The sequence below is a fragment of the Entelurus aequoreus genome, linkage group LG04 (assembly GCF_033978785.1).
Source record: "Entelurus aequoreus isolate RoL-2023_Sb linkage group LG04, RoL_Eaeq_v1.1, whole genome shotgun sequence".
NCBI classification, from domain to species: Eukaryota; Metazoa; Chordata; class Actinopteri; order Syngnathiformes; family Syngnathidae; genus Entelurus; species Entelurus aequoreus.
This window is the reverse complement of record NC_084734.1, coordinates 13,219,764-13,242,124: the sequence shown is the minus strand read 5'-3', so window position 1 is coordinate 13,242,124 and position 22,361 is coordinate 13,219,764. Positions and strand designations below refer to the sequence as shown.

Below are 22,361 nucleotides of genomic sequence, written 5' to 3'. Positions count from 1 at the left end.
ACAGCAGCCAATGCTGCGTCTACTTATAAGATGTCCATGCTACACACCAGCAGCATACACATTCTATTTTAGTTACTTTATTGAGTTTACAATCCCCTGGCTCTGTTTTGTACTGTTTTTTTGTTTGTTTTTTTTTACTGTTTTTGTACTTATTTTGATTATTATTATTTCTCAATTGTTTGTAAATGTTGCAATTTATAAATAAAGGTTTATGAAATAAATAAAATAAATAAATAAAATAAGTAAAACCAGCATCATACGCAATTTAATGTCCAAACCACGTTATAAAAATAGCATTTGTGTTAAAAAAAAAAAATGAATAGGTTCTTTCCGCAAAATGTGTGTCCCTTACATAAGTCCAAAGTACTTTACATAATCATGTCTACTGCTGGGATTTTTGCTCCAGACGGCTCTTTTAAGAGCTTATCTATCATAAGCACCATGTTCAAATGTGGTGTTTCTCCGCGTGTACAAGAAGGTGTGTTCACAAACTCCTGCAAAGACATCCTGAGCAGATATTGAATATTGTAGTGCAAATGTCATTATTAGAAATGACCACGTCCCCCTGCATTCCTGCAGTATGTTCAAATGCCTATGCATTATTTGACGGTTTCTTCAAATATTCACAGCACATCCGCCTGCCAGCTGGGACACTCCGGCACGCCGCATGAAATACACAATCTGCTCCCTTTTCCTCCGGCGATTAATCTAAATAAATCCCTGCAAATCCCTGGTCTCACCCTCCCTTTTCTGCATGTGTCCTTCAGAGCGACGACATGGAGACGGGTGAACGCTCTCGCTTGTCGGATATCCCTCGGCCGCATGCACATTTGATCGCTAAACTCACATGACAATCTCCTGATTATGTCACCAGCAAACCCCCCCTTGGCGGGATAACACCCCGCATTGTTCTGGTCCCGGCGTAACAATAGGGCGGAAGGATGTGTGTCATTGCCTCAGCACTATTGGGGGGGGAAAAAAAAGGGCCTGCAGTCACACTTTCCACCATTGTTGTTGTTGAAAAGAAAGCGGCGATGGCGTGTGGCATTTTCCTTCAAACTGCCTGCAAGGAAGATCCTTACAGAGCAGGGCTGTCAAACTCATTTTAGCTCGGGGGCCACGTGGAGGAATCAACTTTACCCGGACAGGTAAAATCATGGCGTGATAACTTCAAAATAAAGACAACGTCAGATTGTTTTCTTATTTTAAAATAGAACAAGCACAAGCTGAAAATATACAAATGATAATAATGTTGTTTGTTGGGTTTTTTTTACACTTACACTACCGTTCAAAAGTTTGGGGTCACATTGAAATGTCCTTATTTTTGAAGGAGAAGCACTGTACTTTTCAATGAAGATAACTTTAAACTAGTCTTAACTTTAAAGAAATACACTCCATACATTGCTAATGTGGTAAATGACTATTCTAGCTGCAAATGTCTGGTTTTTGGTGCAATATCTACATAGGTGTATAGAGGCCCATTTCCAGCAACTATCACTCCAGTGTTCTAATGGTACAATGTGTTTGCTCATTGGCTCAGAAGGCTAATTGATGATTAGAAAACCCTTGTGCAATCATGTTCACACATCTGGAAACAGTTTAGCTCGTTACAGAAGCTACAAAACTGACCTTCCTTTGAGCAGATTGAGTTTCTGGAGCATCACATTTGTGGGGTCAATTAAACGCTCAAAATGGCCAGAAAAAGAAGAACTTTCATCTGAAACTCGACAGTCTATTCTTGTTCTTAGAAATGAAGGCTATTCCACAAAATTGTTTGGGTGACCCCAAACTTTTGAACGGTAGTGTACATGTTGCAGTTAATAGTGTTCTATCTTCCTTTGTTGTTATTTCTACTTTCTGAATAAATGACGTGACAATGTTCATCAGTGAAATAGGCGGAATTGAGTCTGGCAGAGTTTTAAAATGCTCCCATTTGTGTTCATGTTTTATCTATCAGAAGATGGAATTAATAATAAAATCAATTATCCATCCATCCATCTTCTTCCGCTTGTCCGAGGTGGGGTCGCGGGGACAGCAGCCTAAGCAGGGAAGCCCACACTTTCCTCTCCCCAGCCATTTGGTCCAGCTCCTCCCGGGGGATCCCGAGGCGTTCCCAGGCCAGCCGGGAGACACAGTCTTCCCAACGTGTCCTGGGTCTTCCCCGTGGCTTCTACCGGTCGGACGTGCCCTAAACACCTCCCTAGGGAGGCGTTTGGGTGGCATCCTGACCAGATGCCCGAACCACCTCATCTGGCTCTTCTCCATGTGGAGGAGCAGCGGCTTTACTTTGAGCTCCTCACAGATTACAGAGCTTCTCACCCTATCTCTAAGGGAGAGACCCGCCACCCGGTGGAGGAAACTCATTTCGGCCGCTTATACCCGTGATCTTGTCCTTTTGGTCATAACCCAAAGCTAATGACTACAGGTGAGGATGGTTTGATTGGATTTTTATTAAGGATCCCCATTAGCTGGTTGCCTCAACAACCCACTAGTCTTCCTGGGGTCCACAATTCAATACAATTACAAGTAAAAGCATATAATTATAACTACACATTACAGAAAAAATAAAATAAAAGCATCAATAAAAAACAAGCAAACAATTTACAGTCACAGAATAATAATTACCATATAAATATAACTACACAATATAAAACCAAACAAATAATGTATGTAGATCGGGAATGTAGATCGACCGGTAAATTGAGAGCTTTGCCTTCCGGCTCAGCTCCTTCTTCACCACAACGGATCGATACAGCGTCCGCATTACTGAAGACGCCGCACCGATCCGCCTGTCGATCTCACCATCCACTCTTCCCTCACTCGTGAATGGTACTTGAACTCCTCCACTTGGGGCAGGGTCTCCTTCCCAACCCGGAGATGGCACTCCACCCTTTCCCGGGCGAGAACCATGGACTCGGACTTGGAGGTGCTGATTCCCATCCCAGTCGCTTCACACTCGGCTGAGAACCGATCCAGTGAGAGCTGAAGATCCTGGCCAGATGAAGCCATCAGGACCACATCATCTGCAGAAAGCAGAGACCTAAACCTGCAGCCACCAAACCGGATCCCCTCAACGCCTTGACTGCGCCTAGAAATTCTGTCCATAAAAGTTATGAACAAAATGGGTGACAAAGGGCAGCCTTGGCGGAGTCCAACCCTCACTGGAAACGTGTCCGACTTACTGCCGGCAATGCGGACCAAGCTCTGACACTGATCATACAGGGAGCGGACCGCCACAATCAGACAGTCCGATACCCCATACTCTCTGAGCACTCCCCACAGGACTTCCCGAGGGACACGGTCGAATGCCTTCTCCAAGTCCACAAAACACATGTAGACTGGTTGGGCAAACTCCCATGCACCCTCAAGGACCCTGCCGAGAGTATAGAGCTGGTCCACAGTTCCACAACCAGGACGAAAACCACACTGTTCCTCCTGAATCCAAGGTTTGACTATCCGGCGTAGCCTCCTCTCCAGTACACCTGAATAGACCTTACCGGGAAGGCTGAGGAGTGTGATCCCACGATAGTTAGAACACACCCTCCGGTTCCCCTTCTTAAAGAGAGGAACCACCACCCCGGTCTGCCAATCCAGAGGTACCGCCCCCGATGTCCACGCGATGCTGCAGAGTCTTAATAATCCATTATTATTATTATTATTTACCCATTTTCCTCAACTGATGTACTAACATCATGTGGTTTACTCTGTACACATTTAGCATCATCTACACCAAAACTTGTGAATTTGGGCTTATTTCATTAATCCCACAGGAAGTTGAAGCTGGATACATATTATTTCACCATACTTATGTGCGACCAGATAATGTGTCCCCAGTCCTTAATCTTAACAGGGCACATAGCTCCGCCCCCCCTAGCGACAGAGGACACATATAATTGCTATTGCACATTTAAAACAGCAGTTTCTTTCATTCAAAAATGTCATCTTATTTTTATACTTAGCCAACTCATCTCGCGGGCCGGATAAAACCTGTTCGTGGGCCGTATGTTTGACACCCCTGTTATAGAGGATGTGGCTACAGAGACATTTCCAAGGAAGTGTGCGTGTTTCTTCACTCTATGGCACTCTTTCCATGCACTATTGTTATTAATGAAAACAAACTAGCAGCCCTATGATGCATCTTACTCACTGATAACCCTAAATAGCACATTGCATGTCATTGCCTCCATTAGGAAGATCCTTATAGAGGATTTAGGTGGTTTCAGAGACATGCCTTTGGAAATGTGCTTGTTTTTTCATTGTATGGCACTCTCCCCAGCAGGCACAAGACATCGATACAATGTTGATTATACATACATGTCCTTTAAAGGCCTACTGAAATGAGATTTTCTTATTTAAACAGGGATAGCAGATCCATTTTATGTGTCATACTTGATCATTTCGCGATATTGCCATATTTTTGCTGAAAGGATTTAGTAGAGAACATCGACGATAAAGTTCGCAACTTTTGGTCGCTGATAAAAAAGTACCGGAAGTAGCGTGACATCACAGGTTGTGGAGCTCCTTACATCTGCACATTGTTTACAATCATGGCCACAAGCAGCGAGAGCGATTCGGACCGAGGAAGCGACGATTTCCCCATTAATTTGAGCGAGGATGAAAGATTTGTGGATGAGGAAAGTGAGAGTGAAGGACTACAGGGCAGTGGAAGCGATTCAGATAGGGAAGATGCGGTGAGAGGCGGGTGGGACCTGATATTCAGCTGGGAATGACTAAAACAGTAAATAAACACAAGACATATATATACTCTATTAGCCACAACACAACCAGGCTTATATTTAATATGCCACAAATTAATCCCGCATAACAAACACCTCCCCCCTCCCGTCCATATAACCCACCAATACAACTCAAACACCCGCACAACACACTCAAACCCACAGCCCAAAGTATCGTTCACCTCCGCAAAGTTCATACAGCACATATATTCCCCAAAGTTACGTACGTGACATGCACATAGCGGCACGCACCTACGGGCAAGCGATCAAATGTTTGGAAGCCGCAGCTGCGTACTCACGGTACCGCGTATCCAATTCAAAGTCCTCCTGGTAAGAGTCTCTGTTGTCCCAGTTCTCCACAGGCCAATGGTAAAGCTTGACTGTCATCGTTCAGGATTGTAAACAATGAAACACCGGCTACGACGTAGCCTCTACGTGTTTGTGTTGCTGCAGCCGGCCGCTAATACACCGCTTCCCATCTGCAGCTTTCTTCTTTGCAGTCTCCATTGTTCATTAAACAAATTGCAAAAGATTCACCAACACAGATGTCCAGAATACTGTGGAATTTCGCGATGAAAACAGACGACTTAATAGCTGGCCACAATGGTGTCCCAAAATGTCCGCTACAATCCGTGACGTCACGCGCAAACGTCATCATACCGAGACGTTTTCAGCAGGATATTTTGCGGGAAATTTAAAATGGCACTTTATAAGTTAACCCGGCCGTATTGGCATGTGTTGCAATGTTAAGATTTCATCATTGATATATAAAGTATCAGACTGCGTGGCCTTTAAAGGCCTACTAAAATGAATGTTTTTTATTTAAACGGGGATAGCAGATCCATTCTATGTGTCATACTTGATCATTTCGCGATATTGCCATATTTTTGCTGAAAGGATTTAGTAGAGAACATCGACGATAAAGTTAGCAACTTTTGGTCGCTGATTAAAAAAAGCCTTTCCTGTACCGGAAGTAGCGTGACGTCATAGGTTGAAAGGCTCCTCACATTTCCCCATTGTTTACACCAGCAGCGAGAGCGATTCGGACCGAGAAAGCGACGATTACCCCATTAATTTGAGCGAGGATGAAAGATTCGTGGATGAGGAACGTGAGAGTGAAGGACTAGAGTGCAGTGCAGGTCGTATCTTTTTTCGCTCTGACCGTAACTTAGGTAAAAGTGCTCATTGGATTACACACGCTCTCCTTTTTCTATTGTGGATCACGGATTTGTATTTTAAACCACCTCGGATACTATATCCTCTTGAAAATGAGAGTCGAGAACGCGAAATGGACATTCACAGTGACTTTTATCTCCACGACAATACATCGGTGAAGCACTTTAGCTACGGAGCTAACGTGATAGCATCGTGCTTAAATGCAGATAGAAACAAAAGAAATAAGCCCCTGACTGGAAGGATAGACAGAAGATCAGCAATACTACTATCAGGAGACACCGAACCAAACACTGGTCCTGTAACCACACGGTTAATGCTGTGCCGCCTGTCGAAGCCTAGCAATGCTGTTGCTAACGACGCCATTGAAGCTAACTTAGCTACGGGACCTCGTCAGAGCTAAGATAAAAACATTAGTGCTCCACCTACGCCAGCCCTCATCTGCTCATCAGCACCCGTGCTCACCTGCGTTCCAGCAATCGATGGCGCAACGAAGGACTTCACCCGATCATCGATGCGGTGACCAAAATTCAATGGTCAAATCAACGTCAAAACCTGACATTGAATGAACGTCGTCAAAAGGCATGTTGTTTCAACGTTGTATTTGTGTTGTAGAATATTTGTTAGGAAATAACCAAATTTCAATGGTCAAATCAACGTCACAACCCGACATTGATTAAACGTCCTCAAAAAGCATGTTGTTTCAACGTTGTATTTGTGTTGTACAATATAGGTTGGGAAATGGCCACAATTCAATGTTAAACCAAATTCAGAACCTACGTTGATTAAACATCGTCAAAAAGCATGTGGTTTCAACATTGTTTTTGTGTTGTGGAATATTGGTTGGGATATGACCAAAATTCAACGATAAAATCAACATGGAAACCCAACATTGATTAAACGTCGTCAAAAAGCATGTTGTTTCAACGTTGTATTTGTGTTGTAGAATATTGGTTAGGAAATGACCAAAATTCAACGGTCAAATCAACTTCAGAGCCCAACATTGATTAAACGTTGTCAAAAAGCATGTTGTTTCAACTTTGTATTTGTGTTGTAGATATTGGTTGGGAAATGACCAAAATTCAATGGTCAAATCAACGTCAAAACCTGACATTGAATGAACGTCTTCAAAAGGCATGTTGTTTCAACGTTGTATTTGTGTTGCAGAATATTGGTTGGAAAATAACCAAATTTCAATGGTCAAATCAACGTCACAACCTGACATTGATTAAACGTCCTCAAAAAGCATGTTGTTTCAACGTTGTATTTGTGTTGTACAATATAGGTTGGGAAATGGCCACAATTCAATGTTAAACCAAATTCAGAGCCTACGTTGATTAAACATCGTCAAAAAGCATGTGGTTTCACCGTTGTTTTTGTGTTGTAGAATATTGGTTGGGATATGACCAAAATTCAACGATGAAATCAACATGGAAACCCAACATTGATTAAACGTCGTCAAAAAGCATGTTGTTTCAACGTTGTATTTGTGTTGTAGAATATTGGTTAGGAAATGACCAAAATTCAACGGTCAAATCAACTTCAGAGCCCAACATTGATTAAACGTTGTCAAAAAGCATGTTGTTTCAACTTTGTATTTGTGTTGTAGATATTGGTTGGGAAATGACCAAAATTCAATGGTCAAATCAACGTCAAAACCTGACATTGAATGAACGTCGTCAAAAGGCATGTTGTTTCAACGTTGTATTTGTGTTGCAGAATATTGGTTGGAAAATAACCAAATTTCAATGGTCAAATCAACGTCACAACCCGACATTGATTAAACGTCCTCAAAAAGCATGTTGTTTCAACGTTGTATTTGTGTTGTACAATATAGGTTGGGAAATGGCCACAATTCAATGTTAAACCAAATTCATAGCCTACGTTGATTAAACATCGTCAAAAAGCATGTGGTTTCAACGTTGTTTTTGTGTTGTAGAATATTGGTTGGGATATGACCAAAATTCAACGATGAAATCAACATGGAAACCCAACATTGATTTAAACGTCGTCAAAAAGCATGTTGTTTCAATGTTGTTTTTGTGTTGTAGAATATTGGTTGGGATATGACCAAAATTCAATGATAAAATCAACATGGAAACCCAACATTGATTAAACATCGTCAAAAAGCATGTTGTTTCAAAGTTGTATTTGTGTTGTACAATATAGGTTGGGAAATGGCCACAATTCAATGTTAAACCAAATTCAGAGCCTACGTTGATTAAACATCGTCAAAAAGCATGTGGATTCAACGTTGTTTCTGTGTATTGGTTGGGATATGACCAAAATTCAATGATCAAATCAACGTCACAACCCAACGCCCTCAAAAAGCATGTTGTTTCAACGTTGTATTTGTGTTGTACAATATAGGTTGGGAAATGGCCACAATTCAATGGTCAAACCAAATTCAGAGCCCAACGTTGATTAAAAGTAGTCAAAAAGCATGTTGTTTCAACGTTATGTTTGAGTTGCTAAACGTCACGACCTAAGTCAACAAGTTCTCAACGTTGTTTTAATGTCTTGTGCCTGCTGGGCTTTCCATGCACTATTGTTATTATTGCAAGTAAACCACAACCGCCCTACAAACATGACGCATTGACCTCCCTGATGACCTCAAATAGCACAGTGTTATATCGCCTCCATTATTCCTCTGCAAGGAAGAGCCTTATAGAGGAAGTGGTTACAGAAATGTGCGTCTTTCTTCATCGTATGGCACTCTTTCCATGCACTATTGTTATGAATGAAAATAAACTATAGCAGCCCAACAAAAAGTTTATGCATTTTACTTACCGATAACCCTAAACAGCACATTTTCCTCCATCAGGAAGGTCCTTATCGAGGAATTGAGTGATTGCAGAGATACTTCCTTGGAAATGTGCCTGTTTGTGTTTCCCTTCTATGGTTGAGATTAAACCTGTGGGAATATGAAGTAGGTCTTATTTGTTTAAAAAAACAACAACAAAAACATACACTTTCAATACACTCGTCCTAAAGCATCCTATAGACTCTATAGCAGGGGTCACCAACCTTTTTGAAACCAAGAGCTACTTCGTGGGTACTGATTAATGCGAAGGGCTACCAGTTTGATACACACTTAAATAAATTGCCAGAAATAGCCAATTTGCTCAATTTACCTTTAACTCTATGTTATTATTAATAATTAATGATATTTACACTTAATTGAACGGTTTAAAAGAGGAGAAAACACGGAAAAAAATTACAATTAAATTTTGAAGCAGTTTATCTTCAATTTCGACTCTTTAAAATTCAAAATTCAACCGAAAAAAAGAAGAGAAAAACTTAAAAAAAGAATTCATGGAACATCATTAGTCATTTTTCCTGATTAAGATTAATTTTAGAATTTTGATGACATGTTTTAAATAGGTTAAAATCCAATCTACACTTTGTTAGAATATATAACAAATTGGACCAAGCTATATTTCTAACAAAGACAAATCATTATTTCTTCTCCATTTTCCAGAACAAAAATTTAAATAGAAATTCAAAAGACTTTGAAATAAGATTTGAATTTGATTCTGCAGATTTTCTAGATTTGCCAGAATAATTTTTTTGAATTTGAATCATAATAAGTTTGAAGAAATATTTTACAAATATTCTTCGTCGAAAAAACAGAAGCTAAAATGAAGAATTAAATTAAAATTGATTTATTATTCTTTACGATTAAAAAAAAAAAATTACTTCAACATTGATTTAAATGGTCAGGAAAGAAGAGGAAGGAATTTAAAAGGTAAAAAGGTATATGTGTTTAAAAATCCTAAAATCATTTTTAAGGTTGTATTTTTTCTCTAAAATTGTCTTTCTGAAAGTTATAAGAAGCAAAGTAAAAAAAATTATGAATTTATTTAAACAAGTGAAGACCACGTCTTTAAAATATTTTCTTGGATTTTCAAATTCTATTTGAGTTTTGTCTCTCTTAGAATTAAAAATTTCGGGCAAAGCGAGACCAGCTTGCTAGTAAATAAATAAAATTTAAAAAATAGAGGCAGCTCACTGGGTAAGTGCTGTTATTTGAGCTATTTTTAGAACAGGCCAGCGGGCTACTCATCTGGTCCTTACGGGCTACCTGGTGCCCGCGGGCACAGCGTTGGTGACCCCTGCTCTATAGTCTATAGCAGGGGTGTCCAAAGTGCGGCCCGGGGGCCATTGGTGGCCCGCAGCTAATTGTTTACCGGCCCGCCACACATTCTCGAAATGCTATTGCAAAAATAAAAATAAAAACATAAAAAAAGTGGAATGAGGTGAAATCTAACTAGAAAAAGTTGCAATGTTGACACAAAGCTGCCATGCAGGCTGTTGTTTTTTTCTTTAGTCTATCTTTATTTAAATTTTTTTGCCATTGCTCAAAAAAAATAAAAAAAATAAAAAATCAATCTAACACTAATGGTGAATTATTGACCTATTCAAGGCTCCAATTATTTCAAACATTTCACTTTAAAACATACTTGCCAACCCTCCCGTTTTTACCGGGAAACTCCCGGTATTCAGCGCCTCTCCCGATAACCTCCCGGCAGAAATTTTCTCCCGACAGAAATTTTCTCCCGACAAACTCCCGGTATTCAGCCGGAGCTGAAGGCCACGCCCCCTCCAGCTCAATGCGGACCTGAGTGGGGACAGCCTGTTCTCACGTCCGCTTTCCCACAATATAAACAGCTTGCCTGCCCAATGACGTCATAACTGTACAATGATCGAGGGCGAGTTCTTGGTTTCTTATGTGGGTTTATTGTTAGGCAGTTTCATTAACGTCCTCCCAGCGCGGTAACAACACACAACAACAGCAGTCACGTTTAGTCTACCGTAAAGCAGTTCGTCTGCCGTAAACAGCAATGTTGTGACACTCTTAAACAGGACAATACTGCCATCTACTGGATAGCCTCCAGAACACTGAAATTCAAGTATTTCTTTTATTTATATGTATAATAAAATAAAATAAAAATTATTTTAAAAAAAATAAATATATAAAAAATAAAAATAATATATATATCTATATATATATATATATATATATATATATATATATATATATATATATATATATATATATATATATATATATATATATATACATATATATAGCTAGAATTCACTGAAAGTCAAGTATTTCATACATATATATATGCATATATATATGTATATATATATATATATATATATATATATATATATATATATATATATATATATATATATATATATATTTATATATATATATATACATATATATAGCTAGAATTCACTGAAAGTCAAGTATTTCATACATATATATATGCATATATATATGTATATATATATATATATATATATATATATATATATATATATATATATATATATATATATATATATATATATATATATATATATATACGTATATATATATATATATATATATATATATATATATATATATATATATATATATATATATATATATATATATATATATATATATATATTGTAGATAATGCATATGTTTAAGAGCTATTTCTTTATTCATAATCATGTTTGAATCAGCTCATTTCTTTCCTTAATTTTACTCTGTATACTAGTTTCTCTTTGTCTTCAGATTGCCTGGTTAGATAGGGTCGTAAACCATCAGGAATGTGAACACAACCCCCAAGTCTCTCTTCTTATCAGTGTTGGGGGGAGGGGAAAGGCGGGCTTTCTTTGTGTGAAAAGAGTTGCTTTTGGCCTGTGGAATGCCAGATCAACTTGGGCTGCGCATTTGTATGTGTTGTTCGAGGCTGGTCTCATTATTGCCAAAGCTTTGACAATAAAATTACAAAATACCTATTCTGTGCTTGGTGGTACCGTTTGAGTTCAGTTGATATGTCATTAAGGAACTTGGGACTGACCAGCGTTTTACATCCCACTTGGAGGAACATCTGGTCAAACGCAACAATTTGGGGGCTTCGTCCGAGATGACACGCTGACAATTGGACCTTCTCTTGCAATCTTCTGGACAGACTCACATGGCCAAAACATAATTCAAGGTAAGCAGAACCTTTCTTTTTAGATAAAATCTGCATTAGGAGTCTGCCCAGAAGTCTGTAAGTTAAACACTGCTTTGTACCGCAGACACAGAATGGTGATTTTGATAGATTGATTGCATTTTTGCCGAGCCTGCCATTGCATTAAAATTGTAAATAGGTGGTCAACTCACGCCATTGTGTCTCGATTACCGTGACGGGCAGTTTCATTGACGAGTGAACTAATAGTTGGGTGTGGCTCACCCTGGGTAGTTGGTCGCCGCCTAAAAGAGTAACGGGTTAAAGGCCCTCGTATGATATGGAGGTTAGAGGCCTGCATATTGCACGATAAATTGCACGGGTTAGAGTTAGAGGCTCTAGCTGCGTATTGTACGAAAAATTACGGGGTTAAAGGCCGCCGTATGGTTTGTGGGTTAAAGGCCTTCAGGGGTTCGAGGCCCTTCTGAAAAAAAATAGACACAATGGCCACTGAGTGTGACAGACAGGAATGTGATGGCGGTCGGGGAGGAATGTGATGAATCATTACTGTGTAATGATCAATTGAATGGACGGTTGTCGACAATAAAATTAGCAAGTAGAGTTTAAAAAGAAAAAAAGAGAACGTTCCTTGAAAGGGTTAAGAGGGAGTTTACAATACTCGAAAAGTTGTGAACTCAAACGTCAGGTAAAATAAAAAATAAAATAAAAAAGTAACTGGAAGTTTTATGGTAAAGTGAAACGCAGAGAGAGTGCTTACGTGTGTGTGTGTGTGTGTGTGTGTGCGTAGGGCTGTAGGCACTTGCTTGTGTGTGCGTGAGTGCTTACACGTGCTTGTGTGTGTGTGCGCGCTGGTGAAAATGGTCAAGAGAAAAAAAGAGCAGGGTTGGTGCTCGAGAATTTAAGAGATTAGCGTATGATAAAAGTAAACGGGGATTACGTGGAAAAACGAAATGCAGCAAAAGAACCGATGATTAATGAGACAAATAGGACAGACTAGACTGATTGGTGTTTTGCCTGCCGCGCATGCGCAAGACAATTCAAACGACCCGCCCAGACTTTGACTAGGCCACCGCCCCCTACTCCAGTGAGAAGGAGAGAGAGAGAAAAAGAGAGCAGGTGAAGGAAGATTGAGGGAGAAGAGGATGGTTTGAGAAAATATGGGAAAAGGATGTTTATAACCTTACGTTATGTGAATGGTTTCTAGGAGAACAGAAAATAGAAACATTGTGTGAAGTGTAAGGAAGAGATGGATACAGGATGTTGTTCGTAAAGGAAAACGAAAGTGAAGAAAAGATGAGAAAGTGACAAATGAAGGTATTCGTAAATGGTATGCTGTTGATTGTGGTTAGCTGCAAGTTTGTTTATTTGTTTGTTTGTTTAGTTGTTTGAGGGAAATGGGAAGAAATCAATAGGAGACTTTAGAAGCATTTTGTATCGTTGTGTTTCCACACAAGATGGCAAAAATACAGAACAACATGTAGGATTAATGGCTGAATCTTCGACCTCACCGATAACACCATACGTTACAAACATAGCTACTGCTATGCGCAGTCTCTTTCCTCAAGATGAGGATGATAAGGCTAATGACAGAGCAAGGAAGCAACTCCTTAATTTACAGATCGCTGAAAATAAAAGGTTAAAAGAACCAAAAGGTCAAAGATCAGCTAGGATATATTCAGCAGTGGGTGACCTTGCTTTTGAGTTCCAACAGGTGGAGGAAAGAATCCTCAACAGACGTGCGACCAGACGGTTGGACTCGGGTGGTGGACAACACGATGCTTCAAAGCCAGTCCGGGGTGGAAACTGTTTCGGCTGTGACCAGCCTGGTCACTGGAGTCGTGAACATTTTCGAACGGGAAAGGTTCCGTAGTGCCAACAAACGAACACAAAAGCGTGGCAAAGGACGCCCACCGCAGGAGCCCCAGCAGGAGATACAGACTGGCCCCCTGCTGGACATGAGTGTCAACGACAATGTTATCAGTTCGTGATTGACACTGGCGCCACCCATTCGATTCTGAATGCAGAGGTACCAAAGAAACTGTGTGCTTCCTCTTTAAAGGTCGAAGGCTTCGCTGGGGTCACAAGAAGGTTACCTGTCACCAAACCACTTCCGGTTCAGATTGCTGGACCTCCTTTACAGACTGTACCCTGACATTCAAATCGCACAGAAGGAACATTCCTGGTGTTACCTGACGGCTCAACCACCAAGCTGCGACACCACTACCAAGGCTCCTACCACAGCCTGAAACAACAGGAATGGCTGACATCCAACTGCTCTAACAGTGAAAACCCTGACTGGCTGAGATGCTTCCGTGTGTTCTGCCACCCGACTCGCCATATGTTATGATCACCAGTTAGACACTCATACCAGGAGACCTTTGACTCCTTTGTATATTTATATATGTTGGAACTCAAGGTGTGGTTGCTCATGTTGACCTATCTTTGAAACAACTAGCATGGTATAAGATGGACACAATTGTGTCCCACATTGTTCACTTGCTGTCTGTCTGGCCTACAAAACCAAAGAACTTAGGTGCAATGATAAGACACGGCGTAGCTGCCAAACATTACACCGACACCCAAATACCACATTTTCAATTGTTTAGGTTTAGCACATAGTTGTGTTAAACACATAACTATGGGCTGCACTTTAGACACCTGTAGGCTACGAGGAGCTAGCAGCTACACAACAGCTGAGCTAAAACGACACATTACACATTTAAGCATATCAAATAATTATAGTTGCTCATTACATACACAAAGTTGCCATGGCAGAAGTCTGATAGAAAGTATTCAGTAACAAACGTGTCTGCATCATTCAACTTTCTACAACATGAGCTTGACTTAATGAATTATTGGGGCCACCAGGTGTGGTAAAATTTCAAAATACTATTGATAAAGCATCCGCCATACGGGTAGTATTTTTCTAGTATTTGTGACAATATAAAATATAAGCATATTTAGTGGAGTTTGAGTTATTTGTGATATTGCTAAGGGGTCCCCTACCCTAACAACACCCCCCAGTGGACCACAGAGGCTAAAGAGACTATCATTGACCTCAAACATGACTTGTCCTCCGCTACTTGGCTATTAGTTGACCTTTTTCTGAGATGTTTCTGAAAGTGATAGTATGACTAACACAGTCCTTTTTCAGAAACAGAAGGGGGTGAGTGAGGGTGGATACAGACTCCTTGGAACAAAATCGACAATCATCCGACTCTGACACATTCCATAGTTTTAACGTTTTTACCGTGGGTAAGAAGTTATAACTAATTTTAATTTGAAAATAACGATTTTACACATCGATAGTACTTTAGTAAATCAAATTTAGAATATGGAGGAGGTCAGGGTGAATCATGTATAGTCTTTGATTTCACTGATATGATCAATACGGTACAAGGGAAAAGGTACGTACTGACTTGTGTTGACAATCACAGTGGTTGGCCGGAAGCAACAACAGCCTCAAAAGAGGATGCAACATCAGTAATTAAATGACTTGTGAATGACCTAGTACCCCGACATGGTTTCCCCAAAAAGATTAGGTCAGACAACGGCAACCATTTAAAAAAAAAAAAAAAACAACCTCACTTACCCTTGGTCGAAAAGGCTTTCGGACTAGAACACAGGTTTGGGGTACCATCCTGAGTCCCAAGGTAAGGTTGAAAGGATGGACCAGAACATTAAAAACTAATTGGCTAAAATCTGTGCACAGACCAAATTTAATTGGATTGACATGTTGCAATTAGCGTTAATGATCATTCGAAGGTCCGTGAATAAAACTGTTTTACCGCCCTTTGAGTTTTTTCACCCTATGAGCTGCATACAGGTCAGCCCAGGACCAGCAGCCGCCATGGAAGGAGGACTCAGCGTAAAACCAAAATGGTATTTTACACAAAAAATGCAGAATTTGTGTGCCAGTTCTTCTGTACAGATACGAGGATGACAGCCCGCCACTCCAGATTCCCTTCCGGCCGCTGAGAGGGTCAAGATCAAGGTCATCAAACGCAAGTGGACGGAGCCCAGGTGGTCCCTTCAAGGTCGTGGAACGGACGTCTCACGCCCTTCGACTAGCTGGAAAAGGGGACACCTGGTACCACCTCTCCCTCTACACTCCTGCTGAAGAACCTGACAGATCACCAGCGGATGTCATTGCTGACATCGCCACTACATCTGCCCCACTCGACCCCCAGCAGCGCCTTTTGAGCCTGAGGCAGCTGAAGAAGAACGGGAGCAGAAAACGACTCATTTTTAGTGTCATAGAAGAGCGAGGCTTTAATTACACACACATAATCCTACAGCCCAGAAGACGACGCTGAGAGAGAGATTTTCTACCTATATTACTCTTTTTAACTTCTATATTGTATATCCTTATTTGAGACCAGCCTTTATACTCGAAGTTGTCCAATTTCTCTTGCTTGTTTTCAGCATAACTATCTGTGTCGTTATATTAAGTGAAAAGTTTGATGTTTATCCCCGTTTCGTTACCTGAATTACTCTGATTTTGATAGACGAAAAGCAGGATGTCACACCCGGTAGTGTTCCCTGACGGACTGGTGCTTGGGCGTGTTCTACTGTCTTTGTGTCTCAGTTCTTCCTTCCTGACGACAGTGACTGACAAGTGTCTAAGAACAAACAGCGGACTTTAAATAGACTGGGTCAAAGAGGATAGCAAGACTTATTTTTTGACCTATGCAGTGTGATTAATTACGGGGGACACAATAGCTATTACCGTGGTAATAACCTCTATATTTGTGACGACTCAACCCTGAACCATCGGTGTCGGATGCAGACAACATACTATGGTAAGTGGTGCCCATCGTCCCTTTTATGTTGTTTTGGGGGTTGACCTGACTGATACAGACTCTAAAGGAATTATTAAAATTAATGTCCTTGAGAGGGCGTTAACTACCTCTACACCCTCTGTAGCACCTAAAGTACCACCCCACCTTGGTGGTGTTTCAAAGGCTCTCACATCTGTGCGTGCTAATGACATCACCACCGAAGGCCTGGTAACTTTGACCTTAGGAGCGGGTACAGGTAAACCTGTGGCTCAGGTGGATGCCAAAACCTGGGTGACTGTGTTGCTTGTTCCGCTGGACGTCCTTTTCCCCACACTTACCCCGCCCCTTTTAAGTTGACTGACATAAATGGCTCAAACTGTCTTATTTCCTTGTTCTCTGAACCCACGCCACCAGGGTGCGATTTGTTGGCTAGTGTGTACCCTCCTGTTGACAATTCCACCCGACTTCTTCCATTTGTGGCCCAAAAGCTGAATTACACGTGTTTTCAATTCAAAGGACCCTCTTCGTCCCCCAACAAATTGGGTGACATTAACCCTTCCTGGTGCACCACACTGATAGATGGCTCAAGGATAGGCCCTTGGGCACGAGCTGACTTATTCTGGTATTGTGGGGAGCACAGATTGTACATTAGAATCCCAACGTTATCTGTAGGGCTTTGTACTATGGTTAGACTGGTGACCCCACTCACCCTAGTGGGTACCAAATTAACTCCCCTTGTAACTCCTGTCTCAGCGGCCTCTCTAACTTCTTGCCGACGCCGCCATGTTTTATCTCGAAGGAGTGTAAAGGGCTCCTTTGATCTGATGAGAAACCCTGATGGTGTTTACTTTGATGGAATTGGACAACCAAGAGGGGTCCCCTCACAACACAAATTGTGGTGTGAATCCTGTGCAGGTTTCGAGAACCTTCCTATCATTGGTGCTATTTTCCCTGTGACTGCTACTAAAAATGTAGAACGCATTAACTATGTTTTTTATAATCTGTTGAGACTGACCAACCTGACTCGTGACGCCGTTGAGGGACTTGCTGAACAACTTGCCCCGACCTCCCTCATGGCCATCCAGAACCGCATAGCCCTTGACCGCATCCTAGCCAAGGAAGAAGGTGTGTGTGTGCGCAATGTTTGGTGACCAATGCTGTACCTTCATTCCTAACAATGCTGCCCCCGTTGGCTCGGTCCAGAGCGCCTTAGAAGGCCTCAGAGCCTAAGAACTTACTGAAGTTTCCGGTGTCTCTGACCCCTTTAAAGATTGGCTTCATAACACCTTTGGCAGGTGGTCTGACCTAATTAAGTCGGCCCTGGTCTCCATTGGAGTTTTCTTGGCCGTCATAACCTCATGCGGATGCTTTATTGCCCCTTGTGCTAGGTCTCTATGCACCCGCATCATTGTTAGAGCTGTCAAAGGTCAACCCCACCCTGGTTCTGGGCTTGCTATGTCACTGAAGGGGGTCAAGCATAGTGGTGACTTTCAGGGACCGTTAGTTTCCTTCCCTGACAATGACGACATTGACGTTGACTCCCTCCTTCTCTCTCCCATGTAACTATGGTTTGATTGTTTATCGATAGCTTGCTCGAAAACCAAAACAGCACCTACTTTAATGTAGGGCGTGCTTTAGAGGTGTTGCTCTCGTAGGAGAGATCTTTTGGATAAGATCTGAAGGGGGATTGTAGATAATGCATATGTTTAAGAGCTATTTCTTTATTCATAATCATGTTTGAATCAGCTCATTTCTTTCCTTAATTTTACTCTGTATACTAGTTTCTCTTTGTCTTCAGATTGCCTGGTTAGATAGGGTCGTAAACCATCAGGAATGTGAACACAACCCCCAAGTCTCTCTTCTTATCAGTGTTGGGGGGAGGGGAAAGGCGGGCTTTCTTTGTGTGAAAAGAGTTGCTTTTGGCCTGTGGAATGCCAGATCAACTTGGGCTGCGCATTTGTATGTGTTGTTCGAGGCTGGTCTCATTATTGCCAAAGCTTTGACAATAAAATTACAAAATACCTATTCTGTGCTTGGTGGTACCGTTTGAGTTCAGTTGATATGTCATTAAGGAACTTGGGACTGACCAGCGTTTTACATCCCACTTGGAGGAACATCTGGTCAAACGCAACAATTTATATATATATATATATATATATATATATATATATATATGTGAAATACTTGAGTTGGTGAATTCTAGCTTAAATATATTCCCCTCTTAACCACGCCCCCACCCCCCACCTCCCGATATCGGAGGTCTCAAGGTTGGCAAGTATGCTTTAAAATGTTTCATGTGGAAAATATTGCATATATTTTGCGGTTGCCGTACAAAAACATCAGCGTTTTCTTTGACAAAAGAGCATAAAAACAAACAAAATAATAGTTCAAACGTAAAATCGACAGATATATCTGAAGTTCGTCTCGTATCTTAAGTGTTGGAAGTTAAAAAAAATAAATACAAATGTATCACTTTATGAGTGGGGCACCTTTTGGATCCCAAATATATTTAATGGGATTTTATTTATCTTTTCACTGTGATTACTCAAAAATAATCAATGGTGTCCTGCATTATTTCTTGACATCAAACATTGCTTTCTGAATGTTTTGGGCAGTGGGGGAAATACTGCATATTTCAGTTTTATTATAAAAAAACAAAGTTGTCTTTGACTAAAAAGGCATAAAACCTTTTCTTTTTTTAAAAACTTTATATCAACCTGAGGTTGATATACTGTAGAGATTTACTGTTAATAAAAAAATAAAAAAGTAATTTGACTTGTTTTTAACATTTTAATGATTTAGACCCTTTATGATTCTTGGGAGCCCTAAAGGTAAAAAAATAATTAAAAATCCCTATATTTTGTTATGGTTTTGAAAATGAAAAATATCCAAATGGCCCCCGCATGCTTTAATTTTTCCGTGTTCGGCCCTCAGTGGAAAAAGTTTGGGCACCCCTGGTCTATAGGATGCTTCCTATAGATGCATCCTATAGACTCTATAGGATGCTTTAGGACGAGTGTATTGAAAGTGTATATATATTTTTTTTTTTTTTTTAACAAATAAGACCTACTTCATATTCCCACAGGTTTAATCTCAACAATAGAGATTAATCTCTATACTATAGAGATTACAAATATTTATGACCTTCCCCTGATAAAAACATTACAACTGTTCAGCAGTCGAATACAAACGCTGAGTGTTTCCTGTAGAATAAAAAAATAAAACACTATTGAATAATGAAAAATAAAGATTGGAAGGAAATCTTTTAAAAATACCGCTTTAACTCTAATTTAATTTAATTTAATGTGCCTGTGTTTCCCCTCTATTGTTGAGATTAAACCTGTGGGAATATGAAGCAGGTCTTATTTGTTAAAAAAAAAAAAACAACACTTTTAGTACACTACTATTATTTGTTTTATGATGTTTTTTCGACACAAAGATCAAACTGGGGGCGTTCTAAAGAGATTACAAATGTTTATTACTTTCCCCTGATAAAAACATTACCACTGTTCAGCAGGCGAATACAAACGCTGAGTGTTTCCTGTAGAATAAAACAAAACAAAACACTATTGAATAGTGAAAAATGAAGATTGGAAGGAAATATTTTAAAAATACCGCTTTAACTCTTAATATATTTCCTGGAAAAAGTAAACGTGTGTCTCTTTTACCAACAACCTGTCGCTTGAGCTTGAACATTATAACATGTGCGCTTTTGTTTTGAAGCACCGGCACAAAAGTTTCCGGTAAAGTCTCCAGCTAAAATAAAGATTGGAAGGCAACCTTTTAAAAATACCGCTTTGACTCTAATTGTTTTTAATCTAATGCGCCTGTGTTCCCTTTCTATGGTTGAGATTAAACATGTGCGAATATGAAACAGGTCTTATTTGTTAAAAAAATAAGAAGTTTAGTACACTCCTATTGTTGTTTTTATGATGTTTTCGATACAAAGATCAGACTGGGAGCGTCCTAAAGAGATTACAAATATGTATTACCTTCCCCTGATAAAAACATTACCACTGTTCAGCAGTCGAATACAAGCGCTGAGTGTTTCCTGTAGAATAAAAAAATAAAACACTGTTGAATAGTGAAAAATAAAGATTGGAGGGAAATATTTTAAAAATACCGCTTTAACTCTAAATTATTTAATAAAAAAGTCAACGTGTGTCTCTTTTACCAACAACCTGTCGCTTGAGCTTGAACATTATAACATGTCTGCTTTTGCTTTGAAGCACCGGCACAAACGTTTCCGGTAAAGTCTCCAGCTTGATGCCGTTAGCTGCTAGCAGAGTCACAACCGTGAAAGTGGCGGAGGCGGAACACTGAGTGTTTCCTGTAAAATAAAACAATAAAACACTATTGAATAGCAAAAAAAATCAAGATTGGAAGGGAACCTGTTAAAAATACCGCTTTAACTCTCATTTTATTTAATTGAAGAGTAAACATTCGTCTCTTTTACCAACAACCTGTCGCTTGAGCTTGAGCATTATAACATGTCTGCTTTTGCTTTGAAGCACCTACACAGAAGTTTCCGGTAAAGTTTTTTAGCTTGACGCCGTTAGCCACAAGCAGAGTCACAACCGTGAAAGTGGCGGAGGCGGACATTGTTGTGCGGACCTTTCCAGCCCGGCGATGAGCGCAAACCCTGCCATGAAGCTGAGAAAAACGGACTATTTTTTACATTTTGTTTTTACACGCGTGGTCGTGAGAAGTTCGTGACAATCCGCTGCTTTCTCCACCCCCCTTTTTTACGGACCTGGGGGAGTTCATTGAGCCGAGGCGAGCGGAGGACAATCGGTAAAAAACAAAAAAAACACAACATCATCGCAGCCTAATGGATTAAAAAAGACGGATCGAGGGAGGTTTTTGCAAGCTGCTCTTTTTTAAATACGTTTTTTTTGGGGGGGGGGGGGAGCACAATTGCATTGATTTTCCTGTGGAGGCCTGCAGGAAGAAGGTTGCATTTTTTGGCATGCATTGGAGGAGCATACGGCGTTGTAGATCTTCTTCTATTCCAGTGTGATGTTTGCACCCGGATGAAGGTGTTGAGCTCCTGAACCGCCTTTTCCGTCCTCAGGAACCCCCCCCCCCCCCCCCCCCCTCCAAAAGAAGATGAGCGCCGAAAGTGAGCTCCCCAACAGGGAGCTGTCAAAGATGTCCGACCAGGACCTGTTGGCGTGCACCAAAGAGGAGCTCCTGGGTCGCCTGCGCAAGGAGGAGTCGGAGAAGATCTCGGCCCTCATCCAGCGCGGGCGGCTCATCAAGGAGGTGAACAAGCAGCTGCAGGGCCACCTCCTGGAGATCCGGGAGCTGAAAGTCATCAACCAGCGGCTGCAGGAGGAGAACGTGGAGCTGAGGGACCTGTGCTGCTTCCTGGACGACGACCGGCTGAAGGTGAAGAAGCTGTCGCGGGAGTGGCAGCTCTTCGGCCACCACGCCGCCAAGGTGATGCGCGAGGACCTGGGCGGCTACCTGAAGAAGCTGGCCGAGCTGGAGCGCCTGCAGGACGGCCTGGTGAAGGAGAACCTGGACCTGAAGGAGCTGTGCCTGGTGCTGGAGGAGGAGTGCGTCAGCCGGGGCGACTCCAGCCCCGGCGGATCCACCGAGCTGGCCCTGCCCTGCATGGTGGCCCGGGACCTGGGGGACGGGAGCTCCAGCACGGGCAGCGTGGGGAGTCCGGACCAGCT

At 41.1% G+C, this 22,361-nt stretch overlaps 1 protein-coding gene across 1 annotated transcript in view; it reads left to right on the top strand.

Annotated features, from left to right (window-relative positions):
- The first annotated feature begins 21,229 nt into the window (after positions 1–21,229).
- ccdc85b (coiled-coil domain containing 85B) overlaps positions 21,230–22,361 on the top strand; it is a 1,984-nt gene continuing 852 nt past the window's right edge. The window contains exon 1 of the mRNA XM_062043433.1: positions 21,230–22,361. This exon is cut by the window's right edge and continues 852 nt beyond it. Coding sequence (XP_061899417.1) covers positions 21,787–22,361 — 575 coding nt within the window. The 5' untranslated portion in view covers positions 21,230–21,786.